This window comes from Lagenorhynchus albirostris, chromosome 12, assembly GCF_949774975.1.
Source record: "Lagenorhynchus albirostris chromosome 12, mLagAlb1.1, whole genome shotgun sequence".
NCBI lineage: Eukaryota > Metazoa > Chordata > Mammalia > Artiodactyla > Delphinidae > Lagenorhynchus > Lagenorhynchus albirostris.
Window position 1 is genome coordinate 80,946,027 of NC_083106.1, and position 18,861 is coordinate 80,964,887.

Here is an 18,861-nt window from a genome sequence, read left to right on the forward strand (position 1 = left end):
TCACACGAACAGAAGGCCTGCCCAGCGTGCAGTTACTGGCCTACTTCACATCATCACACTGGTAGATGCTTAGAAAGAAGGTAGCATTTCAAATATCACAACGTCATGAAGGCCATTTCTATCATCTAGAAACCTTCCATGTAGCTGTCGATTCTATTAATCGTGGCTATACCAGAACTCCCCTGACAGCAAAAATCCAAATGAGTAAAGGTAAACAAAGTACTTAAAACAATATTTAGTGTCTTCTTCTTGGCCCATTCCAAATGCTTTTGAATGATACCATGTATAAACTAAAAGGAAATAAGAATAGAACAGTTTGGATTTTTAATAACCCACTATTAATACTAACATTTTTAAGTTCTGTTGCCAGGTACTCTGATCAAGCTCTATATAAAGTGTCTCGGTTTAATGCCCCCATCACCTCCAGAGATTCTGACACAATAAGACGAGGATTTCAACAGAAATATGGTGGTACAGCTGGAAAACTCAACTGCTATATCCTTTTGAGCAGCCTTTCCTGGTTCCCCCAAACAGAAGCAGTGCCCCTACCGCGTCCAAGGTTAAAACAGTTCCCGGGGCAGCTGCCCCACCTCCCGAGAAGAGGGCACAGAGGGTGGGGCTGGCCTCACCGCCCAGTCGGGGGCGCCGTCCTGGGCCCCAGCTCCCCGCTGAGCGCACGAGGCCCCGCCCCCGGCCCTGTGATCCCCGCGGCCCCGCCCCCGGGCCCCCCCAGCCTGCGCCCCACCCCCCCGCTGGCCAGGCAGCCTCCCAACTCCTCCCCCCAAATCCAGGGGCTGCAAAGCAGCAGCCTTCCCAGGTGCCTTAATATAAGTAATGTCATTTTTGGTTTTTGTCGGCGTGTGAACACACTGAGTGTGACGGGCACTCCCCACATGCTCACACTTGCACCACACTGACTGCCTAGGCCCTGTCCCCCCATCCTCTGTCAGAAAGAGGGTGCAGCTGTCTCCTCAATCAGCGTTGGCACAGAGCAAAAGCTCCACAAATACTGGTGAATTGAAATGCTTTCCAAACACAGATCACCAGAGGGTTTCTCGGGGACAGCAGAGCTGTGGGGAAAAACGACAGTCAGGGGGCGGGTGATCCTGCTTCTGTTGGGAGAAGAAGGGAAATAATGACACTCATTCTGAAAAGAACCAGTGGTCTGGTTACAAACCCCTCTTGGTCTCTGCCCTCTGCACTCCCCCACATCTGGCCCTCGCTGAGCCTTCCTCCCGGGAAGCCTCCTCCTCTGAGTCCACGTTCTCCTGGAAGACCCTGCAGCCACTGCTGCCGGTACCCCTGCCGTCCCCCTTCCTGGTCTCACGGCCTCAGCGCCACACGACCCGCCACCTCGGTACCGCGACTGCATCCCAGCTGGAATCCCTACTCCAGGCCACCATGGCAGTGAGGCTGCAGTTCTCTCTCAATCAGAACCCTGTCCTCCAGCATCACTCTGTCCACAGCTGGGAGCATCGCTGCGGCCACAGCCACAGCCACACACACACACACACACACATCACACACCATACACACACATCACACATCACACACCATACACACATACCACACACACCGCACACACATACCACACCACACACATACCACACACACCATACACACATACCACACACACCACACACACATACCACACCACACACACACCACACACATACCACACACACCACACACACACACGACGGCCCACGCCTGGGTCGGCCTCCTCCCTACTCCCCTCTCCACAGCTCTGCTCCAAGCGCCATCACAGCCCTGACCCGTCGGTCATGCGAAGCTGTCTGCTCAACAAGAAGCAGACGGGCTTTAAATCACAAGATACTCTACAAAGGGGAGGCGTGAGGAGCTCGTGTATCTGGGGGCTCGCTCGCCCTTCCCGGAGCCCACTCACGCTAAAGATGACCCCCAGGACACATGAGAGTTTGCCTGACGTCAGTTTGCACAGCATGAAAAATTCATCTGCTCCTCCTCTGACTAGCAGCAGCAAGAAAAGTAACCTCTGAGTGGAGGAAAATAAAATGCAAATTGTGAATCTTGGCACTGTGCCAGGTTTCACGCTGAATTTTCACAAACATCTCTCTTCCACAATCCCACTCTTCCCTGAGCAACAGTCCTCTGTCTTCTCATCTCCAGACTGCACGTGGATGCATCCCCACTTGTACTACCAGACACAAACGGAGCTGTGCTCTCCCGTATTTACCAGAGTCCCGTGAACTTGGCTGGTGCTCAGTAAATATTAATGAATTCATCCTTTACTTGAATGTCAGAGGCATTAGCTGGTCATAATCTATTTGCACAAATGATAAAAAATCTCAAAGAGCAGCATGAGATTTTGTGTATTACTAATCTAGCGTAAGGCAGAGAGGAACATGGTAAGTAGTGGAAGTTATGTTTTTCATTATTGTTCTTAACTGACCGTGAACACTCAGCCTTGAGCACACCCTGGCTGCAATGAAAGGTGCCGAGTCTAATTCTTCACCTGTAACTAGTGAGGCGTCATCCTGAGAAGGAGCGAATCTGAAGTGGAAACAGCACTGATCAAAGAAAGAAGCCTGCTTCCATGAGATGCAGTGATGCTCTCCTTAACGGCAAAACTCCTTCTTCTTAAAACTTTGTATGTTTTCATGTTACTCAAAGAGCCCTTTTCATTTTCTACTCAAGAAACCATTTAAAGCCTTTTCCTTAATAAAAATGTTACTTGGAATTCCTTTATATTAAAACACACACTTGCCTTATGAAATGAAATAAACTCCCACGTGTGTTACCTTGTAAACTCAAGTCACAGACATTCATTTGAAGCATATTAAAATTTTCAAGCTTCAAACTGTTTTCAAAAGCTTAAAAAAAGATGGCTGAGAGTCAAGTGGAATTATTTATTTTTAATTTTTAGTTAACTTTTCTTACTGCTAAGTAGATGGCCTTTAGGCTTATCTACTGAAATGACTGAGTGGCCTTAACATTTGCTGTGAACCTCCTGCTCTGTTTACCCCTCCCTTTCCAAGCCCCTCCTGCCACAGGTCCCCGCAAGCTGGGGGACTTTGGGGCAGGGGGTGCCCTGTGGACGGGTACGACAGCGCTGAGAGGGGTCTGCAGTGCCGCCACCTCTCAGGGGACACACACACGGACCGAGAGCGTCTGAAACTGCTGAGAAGCGGTTTCAGAAGTAAACGTGGTAGAACTGATTGCTCTTTAAAAATTATATAAATATACAGCTTTCATATGTATATAAGATATATATCTCAAACAGTTCTGTACCACTTCACAGCCTCAAGAGACAAGAACTCTGCAAGTATGAAGCCAGACTGTATAGGACAGGTCAGCTCTCTCTGCAGCCACCGCTCTCCCCGGCACCTCCCGCAGGACCCCCGGGCACCCCCGCCCCGACAAGTCCCCACAGAGACACGTGCTCCCCACTCTGTGCACAGTACTGTGCTGCCTATGTCACACTATCCATCGTTTACGCTCTGGCCAACAACCACGGACAGGCTCTTGCGTTCACTTCCTGGTGAAGACGCCAGAGCCCAGGGTACCGCCTCTAACTCCAGGGCTCCCCCGTGCCACGATGCTGCCAGCTGTCCCCTGGACAAATGGGCCTAATGTCTGTCTTATGTGACACAGTGTCAGCTGGCAGTCTCGGAATTTAATTTCCTATCAGAGCTCAACACAGTGTTAACAGTTAAGAACACGGGTCAGACTCTGTAATCTACCTATGGTGTGACTTTGGGCAACTTACTTAACCTCTCTGCGCCTCAGTTTCTTCATTTGTAAAATGAAAACAACGGTAGTTCACCGATTTCAGGGCTGTTGCAAAGATCCAACGAATAAATGTCTGTAAACACTCAAAACAGTGGCTGGCACTCGGCAGGCACTATCTCAGTGTTTCTTAAAGTAACAAGATGACAATTTAATTACTACTTGAGTCAAACATCTTGCTGCGGTTCATCTACGAGCCGAGACTGGACTGTGAAGTCAGGGAGAACCAGGTTTGAACCCAGTTCTGTCGTCCAGAAGCCGCGCCTTGGAAGCCAACTTCTGTCAGCTTCAGTGTCCTTGTCTATTTAAAAAAAAAAAAAAAAAAAAAAAAAAAGTGGGGGAAAGAAGGAAAAGGGGCAAAGATGTGTGTGTGTACAGTATGCTCCCTGCTGAAGGGCCGTCGCAGGCTGACACGCACCTGGGCCAGGGGCTGCGCAGAGGCTTCCTGCCTGCAGAGCCGTCTCCACCGCAGAGGCCTCGCCCGCCCTGGAGAGAGGCCACGGGATGCAATTCTGGCCCGGCGGGTCCCTGAGAACTCTACTGGGGGACCTTCTGGGAGAAGTTTTCCCTCCTGAGAAAAGCAACTGCTGCACCGAAGTTTGGACGTGGTCCTGAGGCCGGGGGGCTGGGGCCTGAGCTTAGGGCCAGGGCTCCGAGGGGGACGGGCCAGTGGGCAGGAAAGAGGAGCCCGGCTCCCGACCTCACCGCCCCCCGCGCCGCCCCCCAAACTGCTCGCCCGCTACGATTGTCAGACGCCACCCATCTCAGCCATGCTCAGACGCTCAGCCACCTGCAGTCACGAGGCGCCTCATCCACAGCCGTGTTCGCTCCTTCAACACCTGAGCGTCGCCTGCCTGCTTCCTGTGGCCGGCACGGTCCCCGGAGGCCCGTGAAGATGCCCTCCTGCTCTCGGCCCAGGTCTGGCTGGGCTGCGCCCTCGTCCCCGGGTTGCCGTGCTGGTTCTCCCACTGGCCCGCCTGTCGCCCTCGGCTGCCTCCCAGCCCGGACTCGGGGCCACGCGGGGAGCTGCCAGCAGCCGGGTCTCCCCCAGCGACGCGGGCCCCCACCTGCCTGCTCTCCCTCCACAGGTGTGATCACACAGAACTATCACCAATTCCCGAGACCTCCTTTTTGAAAGGGTAATAACAGTCTATAATCGTTTGCGGACCATACTCTTGGCAGCAGAAAAAATAAACATTTTTATTGGGTTTTAAGCCATAGCTGAAAAGCGTAACAGACTACAAAATTACTGCGGGCACTCACGCTAGACAGAGCGGCCCTTTTCCTCCCTCCCTGGAAAACAGGGGTGGCACACAACTACCCCAAGCCCCGGATCCGCCGAGTGTACAGCTCCGGGCCGCAGGCGGGTCCAGGGCTGGGCCGCGGCTGGCATTCTCTCAGTCCGCCCAGTCACTAGCTTGCTTCACTTGACAGCGTATGGCCTTTGAGAAACAGAAATCTCCCTGCAGGAGTTTTCTGCTTTAAAGGTAACTAGAGTGTTTTCTGTGGGTGTTTCATCCTTTAGTTTGTTTTCTGTCCAGAAAATCTTATAAAAACAAAAAAATTTAAGGAAAAAAAGTAATATATTCACCTCTCATTATATAAAACTGGAATATATATTACTAGATAATTAAGCTGGTTATTTACTAAAAACCACGTTTAACTAGCATTGTCAACCCACCTGAACTTGGCTACTGTGATAAGCTAATGCTTTTATTTCCTGAAACAGAGGCATGAAGCGAAGACTTTAAAACTTGCCCAAAGCTGTACTGTATGTTCCTTTGAGCTTTTCAATTAAGAAAAAACTGAGGAAGCCTCTATCTAAATACATCTCTATAGTTCAGTATGATTTTCATCACCAAGCTCACAGTCGATTCTCTGTGAGCTCTTTCGAGGTCCCCGAGTCACACACACACACCCCCCGCCCCGTGCCCAATGGGCCTGCGGTCAAAGCCTCCTGAGCAGGGAGCAGGCGGCAGCGGTGCGCACACAGAACAGACACCCGCGGAGGGCTCCCCACCTCTGGGGAGACTGAGCTGAAGCCTGCAGTTTACGATGCTGCTCAAGCCTTCCACTGAGAGCCGGTGCTCACCCCTGAAGACTCTAATCTCAGATGGGATCTTCTAGAAAAAGAAAGAAAGAAAAAAGCCTGGGGGATTATCCTAACCAACTGCTAAGCAGTCTGTCAGTTTTCATCATGTGAGGACAGACAGGAGCATACAGTGTAGGGGCGTGGCGAGCACAGGCCCTGGAAGCCAGTTTCAATTCTCTTCTCACACAGCGGGGGACACATTCTAGGCAAGCGGGTCTGTGTCTGGAGCATCCAGGGCTTGTTCATTCTGGGCCTCAGTCGAGAGGGGCCCTAAGATCTTGGTTATTTCCAAGATCAAAGGGCAGGTAATAACCAAGTCGATGACCCCACTTCTGATACCAGACAGTAAAGCACTGAATAAATAGTATTTCTACAAGCTTCCAGCGTGAGTTAACACCCAAAGGCGAAGTCACCCTTGCAGGTACGATCGAGCACATCCTCAAGTCCAGCAGAGCTCAGCCTCAGTCACCACCCACACACTCGTGTACGTTTCGTGCCCATCACAGGGCACAGCTGAGTAAGGCCTGCAAAGCTAAAAACCTTTGGCCCTTTTCAGGAAAGAATTTGCTGACCCTTGCTGCTAGAAAGTATACAGACAGCATTTTATATTTGACCTTGGGATGGGGAGTAGATCTGGAAAAGTGAGCCGAAGAAAACAGGTTAAAAAAAAGACTTGCCAAAAGGCCGTTTAAAGGGAAGTTCGAATTTCTAAAACATGATCTTGACTCTCACACTATAGGAGTCCACTGAACGTGATCCTGAGCGCACAGTAACCCTGGGATCCTGGCCCGCCATGGCTGTGTAACTGAACTAACCCTGTGGGAATTTTCTCTGTATTTTCTGCAAATGTTTTCAGTTTACGCCTGTTCTGGTCTCATTCACATGGGGATATGCCATCTTTTCTGCACGACCATAAATCAGACTGCCAGGCACCTGCCCCTCCTCCCCACTGTGTCTCACTTTACAGGGGAAAACCAGAGCGCCACGCTCACCTTGGGCAGCAGAAAAACAGTCTGCTGCTCAAGGGCGACAGCAACTATCGATCCAGTTTGGGAGTGCTGTTCTCTGAAAGTCTGGAAGTGCCTTTCAGGTTACTGAGAAGCAGCAGGAGGGAAGCGCTGCAATGTGCTCTGGGTAGGGCTCTCGGTCTCCTGCTGCTAACACTCCCTCAGCAAGACCCCCAATCCCTCTTTCTGACCCTAGCGCCCACCCTGCCACCTCTGGAGCTGTTCCAGCTCATGATCCAGAATCGCCCATCGCCCACAAAGCCCTCTCTACGCCCTTAATCTGCCGCTCCTTCCTGCCCTAAGCGGACCTCGGTTCTCCCCTAAGGACATGGGTTCCTGACGCTCTCCCCCGTCTAAAAAGACAGCAGCCTTCCCGATCACAGGCCCGTGAGTGAGAGAAGCGGAACCGCTGCCAGCGCGGCTGACTCTCCCAGACACTGACACCAGAAGAGGGGTGCTGCCGTCCCCAAACCCTAAAACCCAGGGACTCTGAGACTGGGTGGTGGAAGGCAGGGACACGCGGACAGGAGCTCGACAAACGGAGATACCGTGTGACAGTGAACGGCTGGAAGGCAGAGACGCCCGCGCTGACCCAAGCACTGAGAGCGAGAGGAACAAGCGTTTGCCGAGGTCAGGGGTCGAGCTCCAGGCTCGCAACTACGCAGCAGCACCGCGCCAAGGGCTGGGCACCTGAGACCAGTTCCGCCACCTGTCCCCCGGGCCCCAGCCCGTGCGGCTCCTGGGGACCGCCTAGCAGGCCCGCCTGTCCCACAGGGTCACTCCCCAAGGGAAACACCCTACAACTTCCACCCAGCAGCAAACCCCACTGGCGCTCTCTCTCAAAGCAGGCCCAGAACTGGCTACTTCTCGCAGCTCCCGTGGCCACCACCCCCTTCCACCTGTCTCACCAGCCTGCAGCCTCGCCTTGCTACACTATTCTCAACAGGGTAGCCGTAAGGGCTCCTAGAAAACCCAAGTCGGATGAGGTACTTCTTTGCTTGAATCCTCCAATGCATTTCCAGGACACTCAGAGTAGCAGCCTTAGTCAGGTCCCAGGGTCACTCGCCAGCAGCCACGCCAGGGCCCTCCTCCTGGCCCTGCCCGCTCCCGGCGGGGATGCCCAGGGCCACTGCACCCGCCCTGGCCTCACCGCGCACGGCCAGGGAGCCCCAGCCTCCTCAGGTCTTCCCTCCGACGGTATCTCAGGGGGCCCCCAACACCCACCCCCTGAACCCTGCTTAAAATCACACCACTGCTTTCGTTCTCTTTTAGCTACAGCACTTAGCAAACATGACCATGAGGTATCTTACTTAACTATCTCTTCACTGTTTCCCCAGACAGGGGTCAGGTACTTTCATCTGTCTTCCCTCACAGCTCTCTCCCCAGTGCCTACGACAGCGCCCAGACACACGGCAGACACTTCAGGAGGAGGTGCGAGGTCAGTGAGCGAGTCTGTAGGGTAAGGGCCAGGCCTGGCTCAGCTCTTATGTTTCTAAGTTATGGACCGATAACCAGGCACTCACGGCCGGGAAGGAAATGCTGCCGCCGAGACAAAGGCGCGTGGAGTCCTAGTAGGATCTTTCCGTACTGTGGCAGTAAGTCTTTTTTCTCATTTATAGCAAAGGAAATAAAATACAGAAATTATGAGAACTAGTATTCAACACAATTATATTTAGAGCCCCTGGACTAAGCCCTATTTTTATATTTCTGATATACCACTTATTTTCACCACCATAGAAGATGTTTATCTGTAGGGGGTATATCTGCATGATACACCAGTTTCCTAAGTAAGACAAAAACATTCAGTTGTAATTCTTAAGACAGAAAACAATTTTCTCAATAGAACAAAGATCAATTTTTAGAAAAGCAGTGTATGAAGGTCGACTCTACCTTCCAACTATCTTTCACTGTTTTCCTGTTATTAATCTTTCCCTCAACTAAAAGAAATTTCTAAATTAATTACTGCTGAAGGCTCAGATATTACTAAAAATAACCATTTATCAAGCTATTTTAAAAGGAAGAGGAGAAAAATGTAAAAAGAGCTGACAGTATTTGTAGATAAGGACAGTACAAGCACTCCTTGAATGGAAGTCTGTTTACTCACCAGGCAGACAACATCTATCTGTCGGCCATAAGAATAAATATGACATTAAAATGAGCACAGACATTCTTATTGTCATCAGACACATAAAATGAATCTAGCCACTAGATCTAGGTATAAAGCATGTTGCTTCAGCTAACCAAAATTAAAGTGTCCTTTAAAATAGCACATGTTGTAATAAGGCTACACCATAATTATTTTGCTAAGGGACCTCCCCTCCAACAAAACTAAATGAAGAGAAGGCGGGGTGGGGTGGGGGGAGAAAACATTTCAAATGCTGAGACGTCACAGTCCACCAAGCCTTTGAAGAGTACTTTGTTATCCTCTCTCCCCAAGGAACTCATTACTTGTATTTCCATGAAGGCACTGCTGACAGACACCAACTCCCTTATTAAAGATTTCCCTTTTGGTGGGAACTCAAAAAACTAATCATACCATTTTCAAATTCAATTAACAGGTATCTTTTGGCACACCGATGATAAAGCTATTATATTCGTTTCAAGTAAATGTTTCAATTGTTTTGTAACTCTAATTAATAATGACTTGTATTTTTTTACTACTTACCGAGTCCTAACAGATCAACAGTGGGCTCTGCAGCTTTTTTAGGGCTGGTACTTTTTTTAGGCTCCAATTGCTGATCTTCTTTCTTCTGCAGCTTTAAAGTAAATAATCAGATTTATTATTTTTTTTCAAATAAACTGAACAAGACTTTTAAGCCCCAATTGGGCATAGTTTTGATAAAGTTAGTGTAATGTAGCCTATGAAGAAGCATAGTGTGATAAAGCTTACAGCATTCATTACCATAAACTTAAACACAATCATTGAACTTGAACTGATAAACCGGACACGAGGACCCCAAAACAGTGAATGTAGAAATTTAATCTTAATGCTTGTTCCTAAGCATTTAACTCCTTCACGTGAACATTCCACACTATTATAGTATTATAATAGTGTATTATACTTGCTCGCTGCTGCTGCCGGGCAGGCCCCGGGTCCTCGCGAGCAGAGCAGAGGCCACCGGCACTAATGGAACCTGATCTGATGTGCAGGCAGACCTCGTTTTACCGCTCTTCCCTTTACTGTGCTTCACAGATATCACGCTGCTTACAAACTGAAACTCTGTGGCGACCTGCGTGGAGCATTCTTCCAACAGCATTTGCTCACTTTGTGTTTCTGTGTCACATTTTGGCAATTCTCACAATATTTCAAACTTTTCGTATTTGCTACGGTGCTCTGTGATCAGTGATCTTTGATGTTACTCAGTAATTGTTATGGGGGAGCCACGAACCACACCCATATAAGACTGCAAACTTAATCAATAAACATTGTGTGTGTTCTGACTGCTCTTCCCACCAGTGGTTCTCCATCTTCCTCCCTCTCCTTGGACCTCCCTAGTCCCTGAGACACAATACAGAAATTAGGCCAATGAGTAACCCTACAGGGGTCTCCAAGTGTTCAAGAAAAGGAACAGTCGCACGTCTCTCACTTTAAATCAAAAGCTAGAAATGATTAAGCTTAGCGAGGAAGCCACGTTAAAAGCCCAGACTGGCCACAAGTAGGCTTTCTGCACCAAACAGCCAAGTTGTGAATGCGGAACAAAAGTTCTTGAAGGAAGTTAAAATCGAATAGTCTTAGTGCTGATGTGGAGAAAGTTTCAATGGTCTGGAGAGAAGATCAAACCAGCCACAACATTCCCTTAAGCCAAAGCCTAATCCAGAGCAAGGCTCTAACTCCCTTTAACTCCCTGAAGGCTGAGAGAGATGAGGAAGCTGCAGAAGCAAAGTCTGAAGCCAGCAGAGGCTGGTCCATGAGGCTGAAGGAAAGGAGCCGTCTCCATAACAACGAAGTGCAAGGGGAAGCAGCACGTGCTGATGCAGAAGCTGCAGCAAGTTATCCAGAAGATCCGGCTGAGATAATTCGTGAAGGTGAACAGATTTTCAAGGTAGACGAAACAGCCTTCTATTGGAAGAAGATGCCATCTAGGACTTTCATAGCTGGAGAGGAGAAGTCACTGCCAGGCTGTGAAGCTTCAAAGGGCAGGCTGACTCTCCTGTTAGGAGCTAATGCAGCTGGCGACTTTAGGTGGAAGCCAATGCTCATCTACCGTTCCAAAAATCCTAGGGCCCTTAAGAGTTATCCTCAATCTGTGCTGCCTGTGCTCTCTAAATGGAACAGAGAGCCTGCATGACAGCACATCTGTTTACAACATGGTTTACTGAATGTTTTAAGCCATGTACTGCTCAGAAAACAAGGTTCCTTTCAAAATGTGACTGCTCGTTGACAATGCACCTGGTCACCCCAGAGCTTGGGTGGAGACGGACAACGAGATTCATGTTGTTTTCACGCCTGGTAATATAACGTCTATTCTGCCGCCCGCGGATCAAGGAGTCACTTTGACTTTCAAGTTTTATTCTTTAAGAAACACATTTTTTAAGGAGACAGCTGCCACAGACAGTGATTCCTCTGATGGATCTGAGCAAAGTCATTTGAAAACCGGGAAAGGATTCATCATTCTAGATGCCATTAAGAACATTCGTGATTCACGGGAAGAGGTCTAAACATCAACATTAACAGGAGTTTGGAAGAAGTTGATTCCAACCCTCATGGATGACTTGGAGGGGGGTTTAAGACTTCATGGAGGAAGGAACTGCAGATGTGGTGAAAACAGCATGAGAACTAAAATTAGAAGTGGAGCCTGAAGATGCATGGTGTTGGACAAAAGGTTCACTCAGTTTTTTCTGTAAGATGTCTCTAGTAGCACTTAGTTGTCTTTAACTTCATTCGAAACAATTTTGTTAGCTTGTATGTGACAGCTATCATATCAGCGTGCTTTTAAAACAAAGACATCAAAGACGTCAAATTCTAAATTATGCTTTATTATTTCAAGAGAGGTAAAAATGCAAATGAAACACAATAAAAGATTTGTGCAGTGTATGGAGAAGGTGTTGTGACTGATCCAACGTGTCAAAACTGGTTTGCGAAGTTTCGTGCTGGAGATTTCTCGCTAGACGATGCTCCATGGTCGGGTAGACCAGTTGAAGTTGATAGCGATCAAATTGAGACATTAATTGAGAACAATCAACGTTATACCACGCAGGAGATAGCTGACATACTCAAAATATCCAAATCAAGCGCTGAAAATCATCTGCACCAGCTTGGTAATGTTCATCACTTTGACGTTTGGGTTCCATGTAAGTTAAGTGAAAAAAACCTTTGTGACTGTATTTCCGCATGCCATTCCCTACTGAAACGTAATGAAAATGTTCCGATTTTAAAACAAACTGTGACCGGAGATGAAAAGTGGACACTGCACGACAATGTGGAACGGAAGAGATCGTGGGGCAAGGGAAATGAACCACCACCAACCACATCAAAGGTCGGTCTTCATCCAAAGACGGTGATGCTGTGTATATGGTGGGATTGGAAAGGAGTCCTCTATTACGAGCTCCTTCCGGAAAACCAAACGATTAATTCCAACAAGTACTGCTCCCAATTAGACCAACTGAAAGCAGCACTCGACAAAAAGCACCCAGATTTAGTCAACAGAAAATGCACAGTTTTCTATCAGGATAATACAAGACCACATATTTCTTTGATGACCAGGCAAAAACTGTTACAGCTTGGCTGGGAAGTTCTGATTCCACCGCGGTAGTCACCAGACATTGCACCTTTGGATTTCCAGTTATTTCGGTCTTTACAAAATTCTCTTAATGGAAAAAATTTCAATTCCCTGGAAGACTGTAAAAGGCATCTGGAACAGTCCTTTGCTCAAAAAGATAAAAAGTTTTGGGAAGATGGAATTAGGAAGTTGCCTGAAAAATGGCAGAAGGTAGTGGGAAAAAGAGGTGACTATACTGTTCAATAAAGTCTTGGTGAAAATGAAAAATGTGCCCTTTATTTTTACTTAAAAACCGAAGGCACTTTTTGGCCAACCCAATAACTAAATTGCTGCAGTCTCAGGATAAAACTCTCACAGATGAGGAGTTGCTTCTTACGGAGAAGCAAAGAAAAGTGTTTCTTGGGATGGAATCTACTCCTGGTGAGGATGCTGTGAAGATTGCTGGATGACAACAAAGGATTTAGAATATGACATGAACTTAGTTGATAAAGCAGCACAAGGGTCTGAGAGGAACAACTCCAATTTTGAAAAAATTCTACCATGGGTAAAATGCTATCGAACAGCATCATATGCAACAGAGAAACCGTTCCTGAAAGGAAGCGTCAATCCACACGGCAAACATCATCACTGCCTCACTTTAAGAAACTGCCGCAGCCGCCCCACCTTCGGCAGCCAGCAGCACCCTGATCTGCCAGCAGCCACCAGCACGGAGGCAGGACCCTCCACCTGCAAAAAGACTACGGCCTGCTGAAGGCCCAGATGATGGTTAGCTTTCTTTCGGCAATACAGTATTTTTAAATTAAGGTATGGCTGAGTAATATTCCACTGAATATGCAGCCCACCTCTCTTATGCCAAGAAAATAAAACATTCATTCATTTGCTCATTTATTTCTCAAACCACTCCCACAAGATCATTTCCTCAACTACCTAAAGAACTCATAGCTCAGCTGTTACATGAGTTCATTTTTTGTTAGCTGTACAAATGCATAAATTTCTAAGAACATATATATATATATATCTCCCCTTACTTGTTTCTGGTCACTTACTGTCTCCTGCTCAGAATCAGCTTTTTAACTAATTAGCCTACCAATCATTATAGATATCAATTCTTTTTTTTTGGGGGGGCAGTATGCGGGCCTCTCACTGTTGTGGCCTCTCCCATTGCGGAGCACAGGCTCCGGACATGCAGGCTCAGCGGCCATGGCTCACGGGCCCAGCCACTCTGCGGCATGTGGGATCTTCCCGGACCGGGGCACGAACCCCTGTCCCCTGCATCAGCAGGTGGACTCTCAACCACTGTGCCACTAGGGAAGCCCTAGATATCAATTCTCTAGTAACCTTCTCAAATACACAATTATCAGCCTGTAACTATATAATTCTCAGAAGTTTAACATAATTCATTTTGCATTCTCTTACCTCCAACAGAGGTAAGACTTACCTTGCTTTTTAGCAAAATAATTTCAAAGAAAGCACAGTTTGTAGTAACAAAGTAAGCAATCTTTTCAACTGAATACTTAAACTGCTAGACCTTCCTTCCTTCCTTTTTTTTTTTTTAAACTGGACAACCTATGTTACTCTAAACACTTAAATCTGCAAGAGAAATGGGGGATTAAATGGCCACGAGAGAGCGCACAAACTTAAAACCCTCCCGGGGCAGGCCTTCCCTGGTCACACTCCTTGCAGTACTCTGTATATTATATATGCAAGTGTCACATGTTTAGTTGGCACTTAAAAATCTAATGCCTGACTTAACTTAAAATCAGAAAGCCTTAAAGTTGAAAATAAACTTAGATCATATGGGCAAACTCATTCATTCTGCATTATTAACTGAGGTCAGATATTATATGCCAAATGGGGACAGAGTAACTAAAATTTATTTTCTGTCCCTCAATTCAGATTGATTTCTTTGGTATAATATTTTACTGAATCTTCTTCCATGCAAAGAAGCACAGAACAAACCTGAGACGGATTCCTTCCTACTCACTTTCTACAGTCTAAGAATCCAGAACCTCTTCAGGCTAAAATGATTTCTTTTTAAAAATTCAAATTCTGGTTATGAGTTATCCTCCCACTCAATTAGAGAACTACCTTTGAAAACGTTACTGAGTATGAACTTACCCGCCCCCCAACGTTTGGAAAGGGGAGAAAACGCCAAATCAAGTAACACCGAGGCCCGCTCATAAGCTGGGCTCCCACCCTCAGCGCCGCTGCAAACGATCTGGAAAGTATCTTTCCTTCCAGACATCACACACCTACACGCATCCCAAGAGTTTCTCTTCTGCCTTGGATTTCGACTGCATCATAGTTTTAAACGGGTGTATGTCAACCATTTCCACAGGAAACTGCATAACAGAGAGCAGGTGTGTAGGTGAGCAGGGTAAAGAGAAACATGGAGGCGAGAATAAGGAAACGTCCGACACAGAGTTCATCAAACCACAGATGCGGCCTGCCAGTGGGTTCTTGAAGCCCCTTTTATGTATAACAACTAGATTTTTTTTTTGGTATTAAAAAAATGAAATAGAACATAAAACAGAGCACACTGCACAAAGTAAAGGTAAGTACTCATGAACTGTTTTGCACATTTGTGCACATATGTGAGCACATGAAAGCTGGACCATAATGTAAAACAAATTTCTTACCAGAGTCATGGGCTGAGAAACACTGTTCTAGAGATGGTCTGCTCCTTTGCTGCTACAGTGGGTCAGCTCACTTGAGTGAGCAACGTCTATGCCCTAAACCTTACCGACCACTCCAAATAGAGCTGCTCTACATGGATTTCAATAATTCAGACACGAGTGACCCTTACAGCTGGCATCTCATAGGCTGTCCCACAAATCAAAATGGCAAAATAGTTGATCACTTTAAAAACTGTTTTGTAACCCTTCAACCTCAAATCCTGCTGAGGCAGCATCGTGAACACATCAGTGTGTGGCGGAGATCATTTTAGAGATCGTTCTGTAACTGCACAGTAATCCAAGTACTGCCTTATATGCATTGGTGAGAACTACAAAGACTGAATTCAGATGATACTCTTCTTTGCCCGTCAATGTGAACATAAGAAAGTAACCTCATTGTTTGTATTTTAAAACATATTAAAAAATTGAAGGACATGTACCACGGCACTAAACTACATAGGTAAGGCATCTTCCTGAAATTCTAGTCAGAATAATGCTTATAATAATACCTTTTAGAGTTAAATATCCATAAAAAGATTTTAATTTTCTATTCAATTTCTTTGAGTGACTTTCCAATAACTGAAATTTAATTCTCAGCCATATTTATAATTATTTTCATAGATCTTTGTGTAACATGACAGGAATAGCCTTCCTAGCCTTAGCTGAGTAATAATATCTAAAAATATAGAGCCAGGAAATTCAAAAAAATCTGTGTTTATATATTACCATTATGGAGGTTCAAAAAAACTCTAAAATAAAATCCTCTAAATCCGCCTGTGACAGTCTTTAAACAGCCTGGATTTATCAAGAAAAGAGATGCGCCCTGAGTTCATCCTGGAAACCCTGTCTAATGGCTACTCTGAAGTCTACTTAGTTTCTACAGCTAAACATAGTTGTCACTCCCTATCTTTATGTATGTAAGAATATACACATATGGAACCAGGTTAATGTCAGAGAAGAACTACAAGTAGATTCCCACAATGTATTCCAGTTAAACACATTGTGTAATAAACAAACAGGTGTGTAACAGGTTATGCCTTCCTGAGCAAGCTCTTTTGAAATGAATACACCTGATTTCTACCAGACTTGCTTGTAACACAAGCAGTCCTATTTATCACATATTTTCAGGATATAAAAACAGTAAACCTCAAGCAAAAATATTAATACACAAACTATTAATTTGACCTTCTGCTCTATAGTGTACCAATTCCATTGTACTTTGCAAAGAATAAAGATAAAATTGAGATATTTGAAATACAGCTATCATATAAAGCCAAATTTTAGAAGACTTAAGAATGAAAATGCTATTGTCTTGTTAGGTTTTGGGGCAGACACAGAACACGGTGTCAGAACAGTAAGTCAAGACCTTGAGAGGCACATTTTCCCTCATGTAACTGTCACCCTTTTGATATTCAAGCAGTATGTACAGAATCATTCCACTTCAAATTCTCCTGCTACTGAAAACATCACATATGGAATTTGCCTTTTAATAAGTGAAGAATGCAGCCAGCTGTCAATGGGTAAAATTAGGCAATTTATAATTTATTAAACAAACTTTCCTAACAAGCAAGAACCCAGGTCTGCTTAGATAAAGCAATTTTATAAAGATGTGATTTCCTTAGATTCATACCGAGCAAATGTCTCATTCAAATTATTAAAACCTGTATTAGCAGAAACTTCACTGGCCAATCCTTTCGTAACTCATAAAACTACATCACAGAATGTAACTGAATCAGAAACACTTAGTTTCCAACTCCTACATTAACCAGCATTTCCTAAGCCTTTAAACAACAGAAATAACAGCTGAGCCTCTAGAATGTGATTCACTATTCTTCAGTTGACCAATTAACGTAAATAATAGTGTTAATATGTAAGACAACTTTTTAAAGTCTAGACGTAATTATTAGAATTTTTCTTTAAAAACTGACTACATCATAAATTATGCCTTAACTAGTTTGTCTATAATCAGTTTCCTTTAACATTCATAGACTCATACAACTAGATGAGACAAAACATATTGTTTAATTCTCTCATTTTAAAGTTAAGGATATTAAAGTGATACAAAGGCAGGGAGGTCTGCAGGGAAGACAGGAAGGAGTCTAAAAGGTAGGAGCTGGTAAAGGCACCCTGGGAAGAAAACCGAGTGTGGAAAAGACGGCGGACCCACCTGCCTAATCTGGAGGTCTAGTGTCAGGAAAAGGTAAAGCTGAAAAAGTAAGCTGAGCCACGTTACACAAGGACCCAAACGGCCCACCAGAGCTAGGAATTGGACGAATTTTCAAGGCAGGTCACAAAAACAAAGCTACTCCTCGCGGGGCAGTGCGCAGGAACAGCCCTGAGAAAGGAGATGACCACTGCCACTGCGGGGCAGGGTGTGCGGCCACGACACGAGCAGAGCAACGCCCAGGAAAATGAACACGAACCCGCCGCCCCATCACAGCCTGAAACCTGAAACATTCTCTAACAGCTACTCAACAACACACAGTTCCCAGAATACTACCTCGTCCGGGTGCCTTCTGAAATACTAATGGTGGGATTTCACCTTTACTACAGATTTTAGTAAAACTTTATGAATGACGAGTTACTCAAAGGTGTTGGGTTGTACATCATCATATATTCTACTCTAAAGTAGAAACAGAAGTCAGACTGTGTCATCCATGTTGTTCACCCATTGAAGCCGTTCAATGGCATATCAATAATTAATACAAATCACTGTCTTACGTTCCTAATATTTTTAAAAATTCCTTTACTGTAGATTTAAGAGGTTTGGGGAAAGAGCTGAGCTAAATACAGGTGTTCAAGTTGCTATCTTTTTTTTTGGCAGCACCACACAGCACGCGGGATCTTAGCTCCCCGCCCAGTGATCGAACCCGCGGCCCCTGCAGTGGAAGCATGGACGGCCAGGGAAGTCCCACATTCCTACTATATTTTGATAGTTATAATTACCATGTTTGTATGCGTGTGCTTTCACAACCAAATTATATACAACCTGAGGATTAATCTTGCACGCAACTCTTGGTTATTCCCCAAATCTTCCTGTTTTACTTATTTAGAATCTTGTTAAAGTTTCCCTTTTTCTTTTTAACCATTCTTTATAATATACATACGGATCTTTTCTCCATTAAACCTCTCATTACACTGGTTTTGAATTTAATATTCTTTCTTAAGTCGTATTTTTAGAGTTCGATTTCGAACTGTAATCTACATTTGATTTCCCCAGCCACATGGACATCTTTCAGTAAATGGCTCTCATGGTCTAGGGACACTACAACCCCAAACAGTATGTCCCTGGGCTGGAGAAGCAGCAAAGATTTATATAAATTTGAGAACACAAAGGAGCCTCAGATGACATTTACTCAACTCATTACATGGCGCGTGAAGCACCACTGGGACATGTCACATACAGGGCCACTCTGGGTAAGAAAATCCCCCGGCGTTATGGAATCACTGGACATGATGACACAGCACACTGTATATTCAGACAATCTGAAGATGAGAAAGTTTCCTCCTCAGGCAGCCTGTAACATCTACCCGCTTACCTAGTCTCTGGACACCGCCATGCAGCAGAGAAATGAGGAGTGAACAGATGGGGCACCAAC

The 18,861-nt window shown here is 45.8% G+C and overlaps 1 protein-coding gene across 5 annotated transcripts in view; it reads right to left on the bottom strand.

The window, feature by feature from the left end:
• The window catches only part of SMAP1 (small ArfGAP 1), a 150,110-nt gene that overhangs the window by 15,411 nt on the left and 115,838 nt on the right, over window positions 1–18,861 (bottom strand). For all 5 annotated transcript variants that reach the window (XM_060167540.1, XM_060167543.1, XM_060167539.1 and 2 more), the window contains one exon: window positions 9,533–9,623. In XM_060167540.1, coding sequence (XP_060023523.1) covers window positions 9,533–9,623 — 91 coding nt within the window. The remainder of the gene's footprint in view (window positions 1–9,532; window positions 9,624–18,861) is intronic.